The sequence below is a fragment of the Phocoena sinus genome, chromosome 1 (genome assembly GCF_008692025.1).
Source record: "Phocoena sinus isolate mPhoSin1 chromosome 1, mPhoSin1.pri, whole genome shotgun sequence".
NCBI lineage: Eukaryota > Metazoa > Chordata > Mammalia > Artiodactyla > Phocoenidae > Phocoena > Phocoena sinus.
The window spans coordinates 149,554,437-149,576,457 of record NC_045763.1 but is presented as its reverse complement, the minus strand read 5'-3'; the positions used below and the strand labels follow the sequence as shown (position 1 = coordinate 149,576,457).

At 51.6% G+C, this 22,021-nt stretch overlaps 1 protein-coding gene across 1 annotated transcript in view; it reads right to left on the bottom strand.

Moving 5' to 3' along the window:
• Positions 1-22,021, bottom strand: part of PLXNA2 (plexin A2) — a 221,125-nt gene that overhangs the window by 193,954 nt on the left and 5,150 nt on the right. Inside the window, 1 exon segment of the mRNA XM_032634123.1 lies at positions 371-1,638. Within this exon segment, the coding sequence (XP_032490014.1) occupies positions 371-1,558 (1,188 nt within the window). The 5' untranslated portion in view covers positions 1,559-1,638.

Here is a 22,021-nt window from a genome sequence, read left to right as displayed (position 1 = left end):
TTTTTCCCTATAGCAGTTGTCACCATTTGAGAGACTACATATTTTATGTATTAATTTGTCTTGCCTCACTAATGAAAGCTCCATGAGGGCAAGCGGCTGTGTTGTATGGTTCACCTCTGAAGCCCGTGGTGCTTACAACAGTGGCTGGTGGTGTAGAGGCCCTTGATTATACATTGGGAATGACTCCGCGGATCAACAAACATGCCTCAAATGTCTGGTATCATCAGACTCTGTATTATGGGGACCACCTGGTAACGTGAGCCTGAGCACCTCTCTCATTTCAGGCCGTGGTGGTCTGCGGGCAGGGTGTGCAAAGGGGTGTGCAATGCCAGATGCCGCATCAGGGGTAGAGCAGGTGGGCCCTCCTTACCGCCTTGGTGCACTGCACGTCCTTCCCCAGCAGCCAGTTGAGCTCTAGGTTGCCCTCGCCCTGGTAGCAGGACTGCAAGCGCTCTTTGATCTGCAAGTTGATGGCCCGGATGGGGAAGGCACAGAGGGCGGAGTCATCCGGCGGGTGGTGATACTGCTTCTGACCTTTGGAGAAGATGGCGAAGAGCACGTCGTCCTGGCCGCTGATGTTGAAGGCCTGGGCCAGCGAGTCCCCGGGCTTGGCGAGGTAAGCAGCCTGCAGGAGGCGATATTCCACCCCGGCCCGCGTGCAGCCGAAGGGCAGGGACACGTAGGAGTGGAACTTGGGGTCGTCCTTGCAGAGCCTCACGATGCGCGAGGTGTAGAAGAGGTCTCCGGCCGAGTTGATGGCCACGCCCTCGGGGGTCTCAGGCTGGACAGTGAGGAAGTAGACGAAGCCCCCGCTGGCGAAGCCGTAGATGTAGAAGATGTCAAAGTGGGCGACCAGGGCCAGGGTGTCGGAAGGGATCTTGATGAGTGAGGAGACGAAGTCGCTGTGGAGCTCGTAGTCGAGCATGGCGGAGGACTCGGGGTCGCGGGGCAGCTTGCGGCTGGACAGGGTGGGAAAATAGTCCTGCTTGCCGTCCACAGCAGTGCCGATGAAGAGCTTGCCGTCCTCGCCCTCGGAGCGCACGATCACCCCGTACATGGTCCCGGTCTTGTTGACGCTGGACAGGTAGTGCTCCTTCTTGTGGGACGGCTCCACCAGGATGAAGAGGTCGTCCAGCCGCAGCAGCTTGCAGACCCCTTGGTACAGGCTGCCGCAGGCCAGCAGCCGGTTCTCGGAGTAGTCGATAATGAGCAGCTTGTTGACGTTGTTGGTAAGCGTGAGCACCTCGCTGCAGGGCTGAACGATGAGCGGCGGGTAGCAGGACTTGTTGTCCTCCTCCGGCCCCGTCTTGTGAGCCACCTGGATGGTCAGGTTGCCCGTCAGCTTGTACACGCGGTTGATGGCCCCCACGTACACTGCCCCCGTCCCGCGGTGCACTGTCAAATGGTTGAAGGTCCAGTCCCGGTTCTCGGAGTGGAAGGTGCTGAACTGGGGCATGCCAGCCGCCGGGGGTGCCAGCAGCATGCAGACGGCGGAGAGCAGGACCACAGGCCAGCCGTCCACCTCTGCAGCCCGCAGCCAGGGCCTCCTCTGTTCCATTCTGAGCCGGGCGGGGACCAGGAGACAGAGCCTGTGAGCGCTCGCGTACTCCGCCTTCCTGGCTTGGCCCTTACATGGTTCTGGAAAACACAAGGCAGAGGGGTCAGATGGAAAATAAATCCCTGGAGGAGTGAACAGGACTGCTTGACCCAGGTCCCAGTGCCGACTAGCTCTGTGAGGCTCTTTCTTCTGTATTCCGGTTTTTCTATTTTTAACATACTTTCTCCCTCTTCGGGATGTTCAGGGAATCCTATTATCTATTTTGGTCTCCAGCCTTTACGCTGTAAAATGCATTTTTTTTTAATAACTTTACAAAGCATCTCTATTTCTGTCCTCTTCAGATATCGTTTTTATCTCTCAGAGAGGTTAAATGGCTGAGTTCACCCAGCCAGTTGATCCTGGTGTCGGAACTAAAGCCAGACTTCCCCACCCAGTCGCTGGGTCTGTCCTCCTGTTCTCTCCCAGTCCAGTGGAAATCTCTCCTGTCTTGTGAAAGCTGGTTAGCAAGGCCCTCTCCCAGGCTCTCCCAAGCAACTATTCCGAGTCTGATATCACAAATAAAATTCCTTCTTATTCCAGACTTCCAGCCCCTCACACTGCTGGCTTCCTTCCTCTTCCATGCTCTGTCCCCTGTAGGGAAGGAGGAGAGCTGGTCATCCTGAATCACAGTGCCTCTCGCTGCCCCTTGACCTCATCCTCTCTAGAAAGAAGAATCCCTGATCATTAGCGGTTAAAACTCGTTCGGAGTGTGAGGTGGGACTGGGATCCCCACAGGTGCTGTTCAGGAGCCTGCAGAGCCCCAGGGAGAAGGGCAGACAACCCCCCACCCCTCCTCCTTGGATCAGGAGGGCATCAGCCACCTGCCTCCCCAGTAAGTGGGGTGCCAGGTCCTGGGGAAATTGCTTCCACTTCTGCTTCTCTGCAGGTGGAGCACAGGGGGAGTTGGCCTCCTTACTCACGGGGACTGGCTGGCTGAGTCCAGTCTTAGCCACCTGGGCAAGGGTTCCGGGTTTGGGAGATGTGGAGAGGAGCAAAGGGAGGCAAGTTGAAGGTCAGGCTCATTGTAGCCACTGCTGGGGCCTTGTGATTGTTTAAGGCTCCGTGTGGCCGACCTCAGGCTGCCTGCCCCAGCGTCATCAGTCCCCTGCCCCGACTTCTTTCCTCCCTCTCTGCCCTCCCAAGCCCCAGGCTGCACAGCTTTTCCTCCTTATTCCAAGGAAGCTGCCCAGAGGGGCAAGGTGGTGTTCCCGCGAGAGCTTCTCTAGACTCCTAGGCAGAGGGTAGAGAGCGGAGCCTGTCCCATCACTCTGCCAGCGCTGCTCCTGACTTCTATGGGGAGGGAGGGACAGCGGTGGCAGCAGGCTGTCTAGCAGAGGGATCTTTTCTCCAGCTGGATGGAGTGTCTGACAACTTCCTCGGACAAGTCCAGACAGAACTCTGGGCGATGAGGCAGCAGGAGTGGAAACACTCAAGCCAAGGATTAAGAATGTGCTCCAAGGCGGCTTAGGAGAGTCCCGTGTCCCTTCGCCCCCAACCTGGCTAGACTGGGTTGGAATTAAAACAGATGCCATCTGCAGGATCCACATGGCTTTTGCTCTGTGTCTTTAGAAACTCTCCCTCGTCCTCCTCAACTGTGCCTCCCACGCCTGACAGCCATCATGGTGCCAGAGGGAGGCCCCACCTGACGGCTCTCCTCCAACCGGGCCTCACCGGGGTGTTGTTCTGGTGTGACTCATCAGGTCCCGGGCTTCCTTGGAAAGAGGGAGGCGACAGCGGCATGAGGCCCAGGCTGACCTCAGAGACTCTGACACAGCCCTTCCGGCCCCACGTGCTCACCGGCAAAGCCTCCCGGCAGACAGAGCTTTCGGTTTGGAGGTTATTTTTAGCTATGTCCTGGGGCCAGTAGCAGGACGTGAATTCCTCAAGAGGAGCTGTGGAAAGGAAATAACAGGATCCTCACATTCTCCAGCTGGACAGGGAACGGCAGGAGGCCGGGCTGTGCGTGCCCCTGTGTCTGGCTAGGAGAGCTCCTTTGACTGTGTCCCCGAGGAGCCCTGAGGATTCTAATCACCACATGATGTGCTTGGGCTGTGCCTTTTAGACAGTGCTCTGTGAGATACCCTGACATCGAGTGTGTGGGCAGTGCACCCCACCTTCCCCAGAACGTACATGCACATACATGCTTAGCCCATGGCTGGAGGGAAAAGGTCCCAGTAGAAGAGGTGACACCAAAGGACACGATTGTGAGGTTAAGATCAACTATCTCACCTCCCTGCCCGATATCCTCCAGAGACACAGTTTGAATAAATAAACAGTGAGTGGCTTTTGTTGTTAGGCAGAATTGGGGAAGAAATTTGGGACCTTGGGCAAGTCCAGTCTCATCCCTCTTTTCTGGTAGGATGGGATAATTACAGCACCAGCCCCTCGAGTTGTCATCAGAGTAAATGAGAAAGCGCAGGGAAACCTCTTAGCATGGGAGCTGGCACTCAGTGAATGCTTAACTTATGGAGTTATTATTATCGCTGAAGCCTCCCCAGGAGACTGCACTTCAGGAATCCCGCCAGAGCTCCTGACTTCTCTTTTTGCTCGTATGCTTCCTTTCCATGGGAGTGAACACTGTGGGCAGACCTTTGATCCCCCTCCCTGGCCCAGCAAAGGGGCACAGACTGGGAAGCATGAGTCAGAGGAAGGGGGATAGATCCAAGGTGATCGTCTCTAGCACACTACTGCACAAGTCCCAACACAGCCTCTCTGCAGCCTGCAGGGAGCCCGGCGGAGGTATAGGATCCTAAGGGTTGAAGTATGAATGGCAAAATTGGCCTGGTGGCTAGAAGGCATGGAGTCATGGGGCAGGAGGAAGAGTGAGGGACTCGGCGAGCCCCGGATTCATATCCTGCCTGTGTCACTCATGAGTTGTATAGCTTTAGACCGGTCTAGCATCGACCTGAGCCTATTTCTTGATCTTAAAATCAAGGATGTTAGAATTAACCAGTTCTTAAGATTTCTTCATTCAGACAAAATGATACCTTGAGACTTGTCTGCTTCAGCTTCTAGAGTCTATGACTGCAATGGCAGCTGAGGTTCTTTTGTCCTACTGGGTAAGGCTGGTTAAGTTCAGAGTTCTCAACAGACCAATAATTGGGCTATTTTCCTCTCACCCCTCAATCAGCATCTACCCTGGGACAGACTGCTCCTGGTGACCGGCCACGCAGATTCATTCCGTGGCACTCAAAGATCACCCACTAGGGAGCAGTAGGCACTAGTGCGTCAGGGTCAAGAGGAGACGTGGTCTCTTGCGGTGCAGGGGCGGCAGGGGAGGCTTGCATTCCACCTTGGAATTCACAAAGACAACTGACTTCAACAGCAAGTTGAGAGCCCCTGGCTTTCCATGCCAAGGCTGATGCTATCAGGTAGCTCTTCCAAAGCAGGGCCCAGCTGGCAAGGATCAAGCCTCCTGTCTGAATTTAGAGTAAGGGGGAAGGGCACCCACCTCAACCTCTGACGAGAGGCAATGTGGTGTAATGGTTAGACTCATGAGCTCTGAACTTAGATGCTTGGATTCAGAGGCAATAATAGCTGTGTAAACTTGGTCAGGGTACTTAGCCATTCTCTGATGCTATCTCACTCTTTATATATAATGAGATTAGCATCTACCTCATAGGATTATTATGATGAAGTCCTTTAATACATATAAAGCACTTAGAACAATGCCTGGTCTGTTATAAGTGTTCAAGATACATTAGCCTTTATCAGTAATAATTTATTTCTCAATATTCCCAGCTCTTGATCTCCATCCATTCCGTGGTCGGTCTTAGAAGGACTTCGGTAGAAGCCAGTGAACACACACCTATGACTTTGTAGACCTAGCATTTCCTCCTCCAGTTTTCTGCTAGTGTCAACCTCAGGGGTTTTCTCAACGATGCCTCCTTCCTGTCCCTTCTCCTCTCTCCGTCTAGTTCACGAAGTCACTGTGTCACATGCATTCTCAAGAGCCAGACTTGCCAAGTGGCTGTCCTCCTACCAGTTTCCCTCTCCCCCACCCCAAGTCTCCAACCAGGACGTGCTGCCCCGGGATGCTCGCCCTATCAGCGAAGCATGCAAAGCATTCCTGATGCCAAGAAGAGGCCATGCTTTCCTCTTTGGGAAGCAAGTGTCACTAAATATTTTATTTGGAGGGCCTGGTGACACCATCTCCCTGATCAGGATTCATGAGGCAGGTGTTGGTGACAGCTAGTGAAGGCATCTAATACCTTCCTGATCAGCTGCTGTAGGCAACAGGGGCAGAGCAGGGAAGAAACGACAATTAGGCATTTCCAGCTCAGCTCAGTACAGGAGTCTTTCCTTCCTGTGACCCGCTCTGTGGCCTTTTTTAGGAGATCTGGGGGAATATGCCTCTATGCTTACTTGGCCTCCCTTATTGCAAAAGGAAGGAGGACGAGGTAGGAAAAGGAGTTAGGATCAGGATACAATTTTGCTAAACTGAGTAAAAGTTCATGACGGTAGAGCTCCCACTCTTGGACCCATCTGTAGCTCTTCCATCATCAGTGTCTTCCATCATTCTGTCATCACTGTCACCATCATTATCACCACCACCTGCACTGTCATCACCAGCACCACCTCGGCTGTGACAGTTTTCATAACAATAACAGTAAAACATGCCTATTAACACAACTGCACCTGCTAGGTGGCTCATATAGCCAGGATCCGTATGGTAAGTATGAGAATGAGGGCTGTGTACTATTTACAACAGCCAAGACATGGAAGCAACCCAAGTGTCCATCAACAGAGGAATGGATAAAGAAGATGTGGTACATATATACAACGGAATATTACTCAGCCATAAAGAAGAATGAAATATTGCCACTTGCAGCAATGTGGGTGGACCTAGGGAACATCACACTAAGTGAAGTAAGTCAGAGAGAGAAAGACAAATAGTACATGATATCACTTATATGTGGGATCTAAAAAATAAATCAATCCATATACAAAACAGACATACTCACAGACATAGAAAACATATTTATGGTTACTAAAGGGAAAAAGGAGGGGAAGAAGGACAAGTTAGGAGCATGGGATTAACAGATATACACTACTAATATATATAAAATAGGATTTACTGTAAAACACAGGGAACAATATTCAATATCTTGTAATAACCTATAATGGAAAGGAATCTGAAAAAGTGTATATATATATATATATATATATATATATATATATATATATATAACTGAATCTCTTTGCCGTACACCTGAAATTAACACAATATTGTAAATTAACTATACTTCAATAAAACAAACAAACAAAAAATGAGCACTGTGAAGTCAGAGGAGTTAGCACCTGTTCCTGGGCTTCACCCCAACCTCTTCCCTCTCCCAGGGCAGGGAAAGGTCCATCTTCTCCCCCAGCTCTCCCTTCTAATTAGTGGCACCTTTAAAGCAGGAATTCAAGTCCAGTGCCGAAGCAGACTGTAAAATTACTCCAGTCCACTTCTTTTTTTTTTTAAATGAAGAAACTGAGGCCCATGGAAAGAAAACAGATTGTCCAAGGTGACCCAACATGACTCAGGGACAGGCTTCCATCAGAACCTAGACCTTGTGACCAAAGGTCCATTGCTTCCTCTGCTGTAGGCGAAAGAGTCCAGGGAGTCAGTTATGTTCTGCCTCGAGGCTGCCCTGTTTTGGGGAAAGAAGGTGCCTTTTGATCGTGGTGGCCCCCTGATGGGCAGAAGTGAGCCTGGCACTGGGCCTGGACAGGGAGGTAGTGTGCAGGGCAGACTCAAGGATGAGCAGATTAAGGGGCAGGGGAGTGAAAGGGATACCAGAATGGCTCCCTTCTGTGTTGGGGGGATGACCTCCTCCAGGCCAGGCAGGTCCAGGCAGTTGTCACACACAAGAATGGCACCTATACTGTGACTTGGGGGCTAAGATGTCCTGTACCATATGCCTCTGGGTTGTAGACAACCCCATAGACAGGTCAGATGTTATCCAAGCACAGGCACCTTCTTTTTCTCAAAGACTTAGAAATGCAGCCGAAGGGACTAGAGTGAGATATCCAGGGGGACATCCTATCTAGAGAGGATCCCTGGGGCATCCTGCCAAGGAGATTATGGAATTTTCTGACATTGAATTTTCCTGACAGCTGTCGAGGAATATGTTTACTGAGAGGCAGGGGATTGGTCCCAGTGACCCAAGGAGGCTGCCTTTGGTATAGGATTTCTATGAATTAAAGTCTATGAGGATAAAATGTCTAAATGCACAAGGCTGGGGCCCCGGCTCATCCCCTGTGGATGGAATGATCTTGAAGGACCCGTCCTAGTGTCATCTTTGGGGTTGTACATGCAAACATTCCAAGTGTCACTCTGTCAAACAGCGACCTCAGAGGTAGTCCAGGCACTTTGGGTAGCACAAGGTGAATGCCAGGGCAAGCGCAGAGGCCGTGGGTAACACCGACAGCTGGAAGGCCTCAATTAGAGTGAAAGGAGTTATCTGGTATTTAAATAATTATTAGATGGAAGGAGTAATCATGGGTTTGAGCTGATTTTTTCCCCCACTGTCACCCTGATGGCGTCTATAATATATTATTCAAATGCCCATGATGCTCACTGAGAAGAGACCAGAGAGAGGGGAGAGATTGAGAGAGAGAGGTGGTGGTGGGGAGGGAGGGGGTGGGAGAGAGACTCATTTAATCTCCATGTGACAGGGCTGCAGGAGGTACGATTAGTCTTTTTCTTATTTCAGCTGTCACTCAGGCACAGACACCAAGATTGTTATTAGCGTATTTTATGCATGCGATTTAAAGGGAAAAGGGGAGGGGGGGGTGGGCAGAGGGAGAATTTCCTACAGAAAATAACGGGACCAAAGGAACAATTTAGATGTCACTGCTATACCAGCTGTGTTTGTTTCATTAATCGAATGTCATTTTTTCCCCCAGACTCAGTGCTGTTATGTGAAGCTAAGTGGCTACACCTTGCCCCAGAGCGAGAGAGAAGGGAGGTGAGGGGTGACAGAGGAGGAAAACGGGCCTCTGCCTACATGGCCTCTTGGCATCTTTCCTGAGAAAGTGCAATAGGCGATACAATGCTCCCCACCCCTCCCGCATCCCCCCACGGTATGTCCAGGCAACTTTTGGTAACAACATCTACACAGTCACTTCCCTCACCATGAGAAGGGAGATCCCCTGCTTGTCCTTCCATGCAATTTTTTTTTCCCACAGGTGGATAAATCAGATCCGATCTCCAATAACCAAGGACTAAGTGAAGGAAATTTGGGGAGGCCCTTACATTGATCAGCAGTAAGGGAAGAACCCGTATTCCAGGTGGTGAGAGGGCTGCTGACCGAGCCACTGTGTGTGGCTTTCTTCTCAGGCAGATGGTGGAAGCAAGGCCCTTGCATCCCACGTGAGTGCATGACAGAGATGGGGTCTCTGTGTCTCAGATGGCACAGTGGGCAAGGCACTCCTGCTCTCATGCACCCTCCAAATTCATATGTTGAAGCCTTAAGCCCTGCAACCTCAGAGCATGGCTGTATTTGGAGACAGGGTCTTTATAGAGGTAATTAAATTAATATGAGATAATTAGGGTGGGCCCTAATCCAAATGTACCAGTGTCTTTATAAAAAGGGGACATTTGGACACAGAGACAGATAGGCATGGAGGGAAGACATGTGAAGAGACACAAGGAGAAGACGGCCATCTGCAAGCCAAGGAGAGAGGCCTGGGACAGACCCTTCCCTCACAACCATGAGAAGGAACCACACCTGGACTTCTGGCCTCCAGACTGTGAGGCAATTAACTCCTGGTGTTTAAGCCACCCAGTTGGTGGTACTTGGTGACAGCAGCCCTAGCAAACTAATGTAGCTGGGAGGAGTGATGCATTCCACCATCTTGGTTTGGGAATTGTTCCTTGAAAGAAACGGGTGTTTGTGGCACGGGGTTGGGTAGAAGCCATCACAGGGCCAACACACTTCGAGATGTAGATCTCTCAACATCTCTGTGAGCACCGAAGGCGGCAAAACATGCTTCCCCTTTCACCCAGCTAAACACAGTGGCCCCGAGAATGCACTTGTTCTGTCTCTCCCAGCTCTGGCCCCGGTGGGACTAGAACTGGGTTTTGCCAGCCTCTCACCTCTCGTGCTCGGCCTACAGAAAGTTCCTATCCATTTTGCCTCCCTGCCCCCTCCTCCTGCTGCCCAGAAGAGTCCATGTGTCACCTGCCAGACCCCAAGGACACAGGGGATATTCTGTGACTCCCAGGGAGCCATCATTGCCCTCCATTCCCACCCCAGCTCCTTCTCTGGCCTGTCCGGGGACCACTGCCTCTTCGCATCAGGGAGGGTTTTCTGGTGGCTTTTTTTCCCCAGGTCTCCCAGTGGGCTCTGCTCAAGCCCTGGAAACCACACCAGCTCTCCCAGGGCCTCAGCAAAACATCCAGTGTTTGTCTTCTCCTCTCACAGGCTATAAAAGTTTGGAGTTGCCTCCCTGAATTATGAAGGGTTCCAAAGACAGGCGCTTATTTGAAGGGTTGCAGAGGGGAGGGGCTGGGCTCCTTTCTGGGGTGCTGGCTGGGTTGGCTTGGCCAAGTCAAAACAAGATTCATTACCCTGGGGCCGGGAGCAGGGAGATACATCGCCTGACCCTGCAGACCTACCCCATATGTCACAGGCCTGTCAGAAATCTCCCAGAATTCCCTTTATTATCCAAAGGTCGCCACCCGGGCAGCGCGGAGAGGGCCCATGGTATAAACTAAACTACAAGTGCAATCAATTTCAAGCAGCTGCCGGCCCGCCACCCCCTCCTCCCTCCTCCTTCCGTGGGCTCTGCCCTCTTCAACCCCCTCTAGGGGATGGTGCAGCCCAGCCTCGCCATGACTACCTCACCCCTGGGGCAGAAAGAATTTCTGCGGCTTAGCAGGGCTCTGAGGCTCCAAGCTGTGGGCACTGGGGGCGTGCCTGCCCTCTGCACTATGGGGCCCCTAGAAATGTCACCCCACTTGTCCCCTGACTGTAGCCAGACCATACGCATACCATCCTCGTGATGGGGTTGCTCTGCTGGTAGGCATTATGGGATTAAAGGACAGGAAAGGGAGTTTTCAGGCTCCTTCCAAAGTCTGGCAAAGGAATAAAAGTGGGGATCTAGCTTTGCTAAATCAAGTCCAAATTTACGTTAGAAGACCTCATACCAGAAGGGCCATGCATAGCATAATGATAGCAATTTCCATTTGTGTTCCATGACAAAAATAATAAAGAGGAACAGCTATCATTATTATTAATTATTAACCACCTGCTATATGGCACACTGCTAGATTCTTTGCATACGCAACGGGTAATTTTGTGATTATTCCGCAAGATGGGTATTATTCTCCCCATTTCACAGATGAAAAAAATGGAATCTCAGGGAGGTTGAGTAACTAGCATCCTTCTGCTAGGAAGCAGAACTTTCTGACACCCATGCTTTCCCCACTCTTCCACATCACCTAGATATTTAGAATTTATTTTTCAACCAAACCCTCTTGTCCCTAATCTGGGAAGACTCATGAGAACTTTAAGTAAGACTTGGCAAGTACTTTACTTTAAAGTCAAGACTTGAGGCTCCCATTTTATTTTGGTAAAGAAGCAGGGCTGAGGATGGAGGTGGCCAGGGCTGAGTTATCCATTACAAGGTGGAGTCCATGGGTGTTTTGTGGCAAGAGGTTTGCTGGCTGGCAGTCACCTTTCAGGGAAATTCCACATGATCTTTCCGAGGAGCCTGGAAGTATCTCTCCTGCCTTCTCACCCAATGCTTACTGTACAAGGAAGAGCTAAGGACTCTGAGATAGAAATGGGGCAGGAGAGCAGGAAACAGGGTAGAAAATACCCAACTAAGGGGTTAAATAAATGACAGTTACTCCAAATAACGGCATATCATGCTGTCATTAACTGCAATGTTTTCAAAGAATAGTGACACGGCTCCAATTCTCACCAGTGGGGGGGAAGGGGGAGGAAGAAAAAGGAGGGGGGGGGTGAAAAAACAAAGCCCTAGACATTTATCCCAGCTCTCAGGCTGTGGAATGGCCCTAAACGCCACTTACTTTCCAGGAAGCTGCCCTATCTTTCTCCTCTTGAAGAAGAATTTTAACGGCCCCCAGCAGTCCCCAGGTGAGAGCACTTCCTGTTTCTCTTGCAGACCCTCATGCTTTCTGCCCCATGGCAGCCACTGAAAGGCTCTAGGGACAAGGGGCACTCCCCATTGCTGCTGCCTTGTCCTTGCGTCAGGGAGAGCAGCCATTAGTGCCAGATCAAGGTGCAGTTTTTAACGCTGCCTGTTTCCAGAAGTTGGGATTCCCCCAAGTTCAAAAGAGTGGTCCTCTTTACTAGCAAGCCTGGTGTTGCCTCCCTGAAAATGTGCATGTAAGACAGTCACAGTCACCATCCAGGTCTTCCACTGTGATGGACCCCAGTGAAGGCCATCGGCCTCTAAGATTCAGCCATAGATTTCCTGCTAGGTGTGCCTCGTACTGCTTCATTTCTTGTGTGTCAGAGGACTACCTTTGACTAACTTTGCCAGGCATAGGGCCAAAGTATGGTATCCACCTAGAAAACACCTTCCTTGGCTCCCTGCTGTTGCCCAGACAGACTCAGGACTGCTCAGTGCCCAAGTTCAAGTCCTCCCAAGCTGGCTCTTCTGTCTTTCTCAGGCCTCCCTTCCTACCTCTTCCCGGGTGACCCCACTCCTAACAAACTGGTTCGTTTGCCGAGTCCCCGAAACACCTCACACGGTTTTATCTCTGTGGTCCCCTCTCCCTGGAATGCCCATCTCCACTTTCTTCTTTGCCTGTCTAAACCCTGTCCATTCTTCAAAACCTCAGGAAGCCTCTAGGCGCTCCCGGTCCCCAACCCCTGTCTTTCCTCCAAAGTCAAAAATTGCTATTTCTAGCACACATTGATTGCATGGTAGTGTAGGCTCTCTTTTTCATGTGACTATCCTATCTTCCCATTGCAGTAGAGGCTCTTTGTGGGCATCTTTGGCATCCTGTACAGGGGTAGCATGAAGCCTTTACTCAGTACTGCACTCAGTCTGAATCATGGAGAGCAGGGGAGAGGGAAGGGGGGATGCTCATATGTTTTTCTCACCTGCTAGGCTGCTCTAAGCCATGGCTGAAATACACTTGGCTCGATGATTTGTCATAACTGATCTTTGGGAGGTAGTGAAGAAGGGAGTGAACCATTTGGGAAGGATCCTGGCTGTGTTGTTCATCTTGAGCCCACTGGGTGAAGAGCAAATGTCATTGGCTAGGTGGATAAGGTGGGGAGAAGGATGGAGAAGACCGAGAAGATGCCAGCTCTCCTTTGAAGAATGCCCCATGCAGACAGGGTTGATGCAGGAAATGTCTTGGCAAGAAGCCGTGAAGCATACGCTATCATCGATCACATGAAAAGCACATAATCATAAATGGACAACATAAAGTGATCAAAAGCAGAGTGGGTGGGGTGAGATCCCTCCAGGAAGGTTTCGGAGCAGGGCTGTCCTATGAGGAGGTCAAACTCGCCGTGACACATGTTGCCGGGCAGCGGATGCAGAGGCTTTGGAGGCAGACCTGGGAGCAAGTCTTGCTCTACCACTTACTAGTTCCCTGACCTTGAACATGTTATTTAACCTTTTGGAGTCTTAGTTTCCTCAACTGTAAAAGGCCACCGCACAGGGTTGTGGTGAGAACTGATGAGAAAAGAGATGTGAAAGTGTTTTGTAAACTCCACAGTTTTGAATAAACACCAGTTACTCTTATTTCTGTTTTTGGAGAAACACTGTACAAGGGCATCATCTCCTTGGCAACAGTGTCTGCCCTGGATGGTGGCGACGACAAGTGAGGCTCTGTTTCAGCCAGGTGACGGGATGGTTCTTGCGCGTGGAGCTTGGGGACCCAGCTCCCAGCTCCCCAGACCCAGGCTTCTGGGGAGAAACTGGGTGCTGCTGGTCCCAAGCAGCCATTCCTCCAGTCCCCCGGGGCCCCATGCTACCCAGGGCACACCCCCTCCTCTCAGAGCCCTGAGAGTGATTTAAGGCCACTTCTGCCACTCTGGGTGATTTATCCAGGTGCCCCTGGAAGGAAAGAGGAAGGAAAGGAGAAGAGAGAAAAGCTGGCCCATAGGACGAGGAGATGCTGAGAACTGTTCGTACGGGCTGAGCTCCACATTTTGGGGGGCTCTTCCTCTGGGTTTGGTCAGCACGTCAGATGAACTTCCTCTCTGCTATCTTCCCTACCTCTCCTTCTTTCTGGGGCTTTTCTTTTTAATTAATTAATTAATTAATTTTTTGGTTGCGTTGGGTCTTCAATGCTGCACGTGGGCTTTCTCTAGTTGCGGCGAGTGGGGGCTACTCTTCGTTGTGGTGCACGGGCTTCTCATTGCGGTGGCTTCTCTTGTTGTGGAGCATGGGCTCTAGGTGCGTGGGCTTCAGTAGTTGTGGCACGTAGGCTCAGTAGTTGTGGCTCATGGGCTCTAGAGCGCAGGCTCAGTAGCTGTGGTGCACGGGCTTAGTTGCTCCGTGGCACGTGGGATCTTCCCAGACCAGGGATTGGACCTGTGTCCCCTGCACTGGCAGGCAGATTCTTAACCACTGCACCACCACGGAAGTCCCTTTCTGGGGTTTTTCTGAATCAACAACCTCCCTTCGAATAAAAAGCTGTAACTCCTTTTTATAAGGAAGCTTCGTAAGCAGGCTGTGTCCCCACCCTGTACCTTCCCACCTTCAGTTTCTATTATTTTTCTCTCTTTGTCTGAGACTCTGAGCTTTTGCAGAAAAGATCCTGAGCTGTCAAGCAGCCTCTCTTAAGTAACAGGCACGTTCACACTCGCACACACTCAACGGAGCAAGGGAACTGCGGGTGGCGCTGGTTAAAAGAGACACATGGAGACTTAGGGGCGGCTGGCACTCTGGGCAGAGGTGTGTCCACTTATGGGGCTTGTCTGTGCCAAAATGTAGTACGTCGGCCTGAAGGACCCTTAGCACCTGGGTGAGCAGGGAGGCAAGAAGAGACTTTTCAGGCCCTTGCGGCTTTACTGGGGGAGAAGCGGAGGGCACAATTATCGGGGAAGCTGACCCCAGGAGAAGAATGTGCTGGGGGGGAGAGGGGGAGACGCAGGCCGATGTAGCGTGCGGCCACCTGGGCGGGAGATGAGAGACCTTTCGAGTGAGGATCTGGCCCCCGATGATGAATGGGGTGTGAGAGAGGAGCCTGGAAAAGGGTAAACAGCCAGGAGGGAAGCAGGAGGCTGGGAGGCGGGAGGAGAAAGAATGTTGAGGTCAAAGAGCAAAGAAAATGCTCCTGGAGTGATTGATTCAAGATCCAACTTGCTGCCCAGCCTGGCAGGAGCACAAGTGCTCAGGGACGTGCTTGGCCGGGTCTCCCCTCCCGTGGCTCCGCCCAGGTACCAGCAAGTCCGCTTCCTCCAGACCCCTGTCACGCCCTCTGGGAAGTCTTTTTGATGTTTTGTCCTGAGTCTCCAAGGGACCCCGCTGTAGTATAAACTAACATTTGTGCAGCGATCTTATAGTTGACTAAGAATTTCATGTATGTTATCCCATTAATGTACCCCATATGCAAGCCTGTGAGAGAGAGAACAGGTCAGCATCACCACTTCACCGGTGAGACTTAGGTAGACCTGAGGTGAAATATTTTGGAGAAGGTACCTGATGTGGAAGTGGGCCTTGGACTTGGGGCTCCTGGAGTTACACCTGTCTCCCTGCTGCCCTTCTGGCTGGAGTCCAAGTGATATCACCAAGGACAGACCCCTGACTCCAGAGATCAGCCTCCCTACAGGCAAGCCAGGCTCTGGCCATACTTGGGATATACTGTCCCCACTCTTTCAGAACGGGAGTGCAGTGCAAGGAGCTCAACTCAGGCTTGAGTTCTTGGGGACACCCTGCGAGAGAGGAAGAAGACAGGCTGGGAGCTCGTGGCCCTCCACCAAATGCCACTTATCTCCTGCCCAGCCCTGGGGAGGAGCTGAGGACTGGAGATGGCCCAAGGGCTGGCATGGGTGGTGGCAGATGGAAAGAAATCAGAAGCAGGGCTTTGTAGGGGGAGAGGCTGGGCTACCAAAATCCCCTCCCCACCCAACCTGCTCTTATCAGTGGCGCAGAAAACTATTTGCCGACTCCCCTTCTGAAGACCTTGCTTCCACAATCCCTGCAGCTTGGCCTGAGATCACCGGCAGCTCCTACCTGCCTCTAACTTGCTGTCCCCAATCTTCTCCCAGCTCTCTACCCTGGCTCTGCGGTGCTCTGATTCCCAACCCTGGCAGATCACTGATTAATTTAGGGCTGTTTAATAACCCTTCTATTTCGATGAAACAAGCTGTCTCGCTTTCTTTATTTTTAACACCGACTTTTCATTGCTCTGCTAAGCATCTCACTGCCATTTAAATTTCTCTGTCTCCAACCAAGCTGATAATAGACCGGAGTGAGCAGCTGCTTCCGTCCTGTTTATGACAATGATTAGAAGTTAGAGCTCTGCAGGCAGAGAGCTGACCAAGTCTCAGCGCACGCGGGTCTGCCCCTGCTTGTAGACCGAGAGCTCATTTTAACACGATTAGGACAATTCTGGCTCCAGGGGAGGCCAGGGCTTATCCCAGCCCAGCCTTCCTGGCACCCCGCTCTGAGGGGAGTCACGGGGATGAAGGTGTGAGAACCAGCTCTGTTTACTGTGGAATTTAGGCCTGCAGCTGCGGGTCATTCTCACGGACCTGACACTCGTCCTCACTTCTCAAAAGAGCCTTTTCCTCCACTCAATTCACTGAGCAGCAAACAGAAAGACTCAAGATTAGAGGACTGGGACGTGGGTGGGGACCTCAGCCGTCCGTCCCTCTTATACCTTCCACACGGGAATCCCTTCTTGAGACCTGGTCATCATCTTCCAATCTCTGCTTGAATTCCCCAAATGATGTAGAACCCATTCCCTCCCTAGACGGCCCCTTCTGGGTTGCATGGCTCTGGTTAATCTCTCTCTCCTGGGTTCCTGCAACACTTAACTTGCATGACCATTATTGGTGTGTATCCCCTTTTCCCCTTGCCACACTGGAAGGTTCTCAAGAGCCACGATAGCCACTGGCTTCCCTCCCATAATACTTGCCACATAGTAGATATTCAATAAACATGTGTGCAAAGTAAATCATGTTATGCCAACTCCAATCTCCTTGCAAGTAATGTACGGTACCTTTCTTCTGCCTGGGCAGGCTCCTGGTGAAGTGGCCTCTTTGTCTCCACCTGGACAGGTGTCCTGCCTCTTCCTGTCCTCAGGCCACAAATGGCCCTCAGGAGCCAGGGCCCTGCTATTTCCTCCAGGCCTGGCGGAAACCTTGGCCAAGGAGGCTGGGGGCTTGTGGTAGAAGCCAATCAGGCGGCTTGGACCAGGTCCTCTGGATCCCAATTCTGCCTCGTATCTCCTCTGGGTCAGCCAAGGCTGCCTGAGAAAGCTCGCAGGTGCGTGGTAGGCAAACCCTGGCGGGCCCGGGCTCCCACCTCCCGCTCTGGCAGCCTCCCAGCCAGCAGTCTGCAGGCGGCTGCTCGGGTCATTGTCTCACCCTCTTCAACTTGTGAATGCAGAGCCTATAGAGACCGCCACACAAGCAGTACCCACGCTGCCTCTGGGGAGGGAGGGGTGGCTGGGCTTTGCCAGGGCCATTGACTCTGAAAAGAGCAAGGCCTGCGGTGGATGGAGGAAAGCTGGCTGGAGCTACTTAAGGCAGGGGGGGCCTTTCTACACACTGCCCCGCGCCACAGAGAGGGCTGGGGGTGTCCTAGGGCCGGCGAACTGGCAGAGCAGGGGAGAGGTCACTTCTCGGGTACGGCCGCTCAAACCCAAGGGAGAGAGATGGGGACAGCGCTGAGCACAGGGTTGGGGAATGAGAGAATGGAAAGAGAAGGTGGCTACATGGGCAGGTGGAGAGAGTGTGCTGGGCCAGGCCGGGGCAAACAGACCTCCTCACAGGTGGACACCGTGACTGGCCACTCACTGTGTGACGCAGGGCAGTCTACTCTCCCGGGCTGGACTCGGCTGCCGCATCTATGATGTGGGCCTGGGTAAAGCTGTTATCAAATCCTCAGAAACATTTCTCAAGTCTTCTACATATAACACCCGTTCTTTTGTAATTCAAACTGTTTTCTTCATAATATTCTAGAAAAGAAACTCAAGGCATCTTGTCACACTCATTTTCCACCGCTGGCTCTTGGACAGTGCTGTCTAAGGCACAGGGCTCCCCTCCTCTCATTGCCCCCTTCCCACGCTCTGTGCTTCCAGCAAGGGGCAAGGCTCTGTGCTGCAGCAGGGAGGGCCTGGGGGAGTTTCTTGGGCTAGCACAAGATAGCTGATGCTTCTCCCCAGACATCTTGCTATGTTCTGCCCAGGGGTCAGCGCTGGCCAAGGATCTAATCCCTGAGCTCCAGGGTCCAGCTGGGGCTGTGGCACCAGTTCCTGCTGATGTTTTACATGCTGTGTCCATCCCATTCATATCCATGCTCCTAGGAGCTCTCTCTGCAGAGAGATGTAAGCTTTTTGCAGGCAGGCAGCTAGGGGTCCGTCAGCTCCACCCCTTGCCCTGCCATGGGAGGCTGACTCCCAGAAAAATACCAGCTTACCAGTTCTGTGACAGTATCATTCATCTCTCCTCTTAGACTTGAAGGCATCAAAGCCCCAAGGGTAGCAAATTCAGAATTCAAACTCCAGCCCCACTGGTTAGTGCTAACCCCAAACCATGCGTGTGGCCCCAGTGCCAGGATCACCATTGGTTTGCCTCTCAGTTTCCAGTCTTCACTGAATCTTTAGCCCTTCATCTATTTTTACATATCAAGACCTTTGGCACACAGATTTTCTTTAAATAAAAATCTTATTTTTTCTCAGAAAATTCCAAACAAATTCAGAGACAGAGAGAGAGAGAGGAGAAAAACACCCCTAGCTTGGCTGTATTCCTGCTCTAAATTTTAGAATAATTTTACACATTTGCAACAATTGTCATTTTTCCAAATGCCCAAACACTGTCTTCCCATGCACGGCTTCAGAAACAAGGGCAACTGAGGGCGCTTGGGGAGTCACGGAAAGCATTCATTCCCACTGTACAGATGAAGAAACTGAGGTGCTGGGTGCGGGGCAGGCAGCAGTGCTCCCTGAGTGTCTTGTGGCTGCCTCTTATCTGCCTCCCGGGCCCAGGAGCAAATGGAGGGTGAACACTGTTCAACAGGTGAGAAAGCTTTTAGGAAGAGGGAAGAGCTACAAGTGTGAAGGAAGGCCCTTTGTTCCCATGCATTAGGACCTTAACCTGACGCTAGACTCTCCCTGACCATCTGTTCTGACCCCTCCTGGCTGGACTAAGCCTCCTGCGGGAGGGTGCCGGGCGTGACTTCCCAGCTTCACAAGTGGCTCAGATGGTTTTCTCTAAGTCTCTCACAGCTGGGTTCTTGGGCCCCGAACCTGAAGGGCTTCACACCCTGGGGGGGGGGTCACTCAGAGGGGGGCATTAGACTTGAATTTTGTTAATTTCCGGAGAAACCTCAGAGGGTGTTTGCCTAGCAGAAACCCTAGTGGTGTCAGTTTTAATTTCACAGAGAATCAAGGGACTTGCCAGCAAGGTCTGGGCCTCTGAAGTGAGGGTAGAGGGCTAGTCTTGTCAGGGTACTGACCGCCTCTCTCCTGGAAAACATCACCACCCACCAGCGTGGAGCAGGGACCCAGACCTGGTAGCGCTGGCTGACCCAGAAGGCTCTCAGGTCTGGGCACAGGGGAGGAGCCTTGTCCTCCTGTCTGGCTTTGGCCAGGGCTCCCGCTGAGAACACCCAAGTTCAGAGAACAGGCTCTCCTCCCTCAGGTATGCTTGTAGCTCAGGAGAAAAAAATGGGAAGCTGGGGGAGCAATCTGGGGAGGTGGGAGGTCAGAGGCCAACGTGATATTTACCCAGCCCAGCTGAGGCCTTTCGCTTTTATGAAGCAGGAAACCACTTCAAAGCGGCAACATCCCCTCTTGTCCCTTCTGTCTGCCCGCTGGTCCTCCTGCCTCTACAGGGCAGGCAGGGCTTTCTCACCTACCTCTTCCTCTCCTCCTGAACCTTCCACCCTCCATCCCTTACAGGGAGGAGTCCTCTGCCCTGCCTCCTGCTCAGAGAAGTGCTATGACCTGTCCATATTTGCAGAGCAATTATGACACCTGGGTTCCCTGACATTCTGAGCCATTTTGTCCCTGGATTTCTCTTGTCTACTCTAAGAGTCAGTCATTTACCACTTGGGGACATGGGGGAGGCACTGGGGTTACAGTTCCTCATCCAAAGCTCTCATTCTACCACCAGAACAGAAAGCAGAAACTGAGGCTAGGAAAAGGCCCTGGAGACTAGAGTCTAGTGGTTCTTTACATTTGCGGGGGGCGGATCACAAACTCCTTCTCTTCAGAAATACACACACACACACACACACACACACACACACACTCATACTTCTTAAAAAGCACAGACTTTCAAAGGTTTCAAAGGCCTCTTAAAGCCCAAGCATGCACCCCGGTTCTGTCCACCCAAGCATGCACCCTGGTTCTGTCCACCCCAGTGCCAGGTCTCCCCCGCCCCAAATTTAATTTGGGGTGGCTCGTGGAGGGTGTTCTCCTGCTCAGCCATGGTGAGGAGGAAAAGCCGAATATTTTTTCCCTCTCAGGTTTGTTCCCTTTAATGGGTTCCTTCAGATAAATGTGGTGCACTAACGGCAGGATTCCAGACACTTCAATGTGAATACAGATGAGTAATAACGTTTCCCGATGAAGCACGGTGGCGTCCATGCGGCCAGCTCCAGGGTACCGGAAAGGGATGCAATTTACATAGAATACACGGTGAAAACCCCTTGGGAGGGTGCTACATGAAGATCTTGCTCTAGGATGTTGACTAATAGAAAACAACTACAGTGGTGTCATTTTGAAATCCGTGGAGAAGGATGAGGAAAAAAAAATAGGGGTAGTTCTGAGAGGGTGAGGAATATGGGAGAGCGTTAGACAGTCATTCTTGACAGGGAGCTATGAAGTTCTCAGACACCCGAGCCTCTCTCCTGGAAACCTACACCTTCCGTTGACTAGAGCAAAAGCTTCCACGAGCTCCACTTCCTCTGACACTCCCGACATACTGTTAACTCCATTCTGCCTTATATTAAACTTCTGTGAGGGTACATGGCTTACGTAATACTCCCTCCCCCCAGGATGCTCTTAAGAGTCTTAAAGGTAGGATCTGTTACCTTTTCATCTTGGTACCAAGTGTTACACATTCCTAGCACTGCATAAGTGATGGATTTCTACTTGATTAAACCCAAATGGATTGCAATTCCTGTTTTCAGTACAAGCGCAACAATTCACATATGAAGATTAAACTCAGAGGAGTTGTTTAGCTGCTCTACACATCTTTTTTCTAACCCTCCGTACCCAAACAAGAAACTAAGGTGGGAAGGGAGGCTTGTAAATACAAAAATACTAAAAGTTTAACTCCCCAGACAGCGCAGAGAAGCAGTGGAGGTGCCTTAGTCAGGGCCTCCATCTTCACTCTCAAAGCTTCAGAGAGAAATTGTGCTGGGGGGTCACAGAGGAGAGGGGTTCGTTCATCGGCTACTCACTCTGAGCCCCAGGATTCCTCCGCCTCTTCCTTCTCAAAGACAAGTCGAACTTTGCAAGGGCAACTCCACTTTATCTCTCATACCGAAAGTAATTTTAGCCAAGGAAAAGCAGGATTAGACTTTCATAATATGATACATTTATCTTGTTTTTCTTTTTTCTTTGCTCTCTCCTCCCTCCCCTCCTGCTTTGACCTCAGGTAAATTTGAGCCAAAGGGAAGCCATGATTAAATATCAGATCTGAAGTGATGCTCCTTTCTGGCCCACTGCCCATCCCCAAGCTTCAATATTTTTCCCTACCCCTGTTAGACAGTTACTATCTCCTCAGATGAGAAAAACCTCTGGACTCTGTTCTCTCCCTATTGTCCTCTGCTGAAATGAAAGGGGGGATTATAATTCAGAGAAAGGCTCCCACAGAGAGTATGAAGACGAAGATTAAATCAGTGATACAGCGTTGACATGCGTTCAGTTCCGGAAAGGCCTCTTTCAAAAAGTCTCCTCAGGAGCAGTTTTGCTACCACCTGACAGTGTTTTGAAAATTCGCATTTAGGGAGCTGGGAGAAGGGAAGGCCTATGTAGGCACCTTGGGGGTGCGCCAAAACTTCTACTGCTGATAAAGAAAGGCAAGAGCCTTCTGGCAGGCCAGGCCAGCCGGCGGGCCAGGACTTCTTGAGAATGCCTGCCCCCTCCTGCCTCCCACCCCCAGGTGCATCCTGCCTGCCACGCAGGCCTCTCCCTGAGCTGCTCACCATGCCGGACCCCACCTCCTAATGCTGCAGGCGCCTTTCCCGCTCCCCTGCGACCAGACGGGCCCAGAGGTCCCACCGGCGAAAGGACCCTACCAGTTGTGGTCTCTGCGTAGC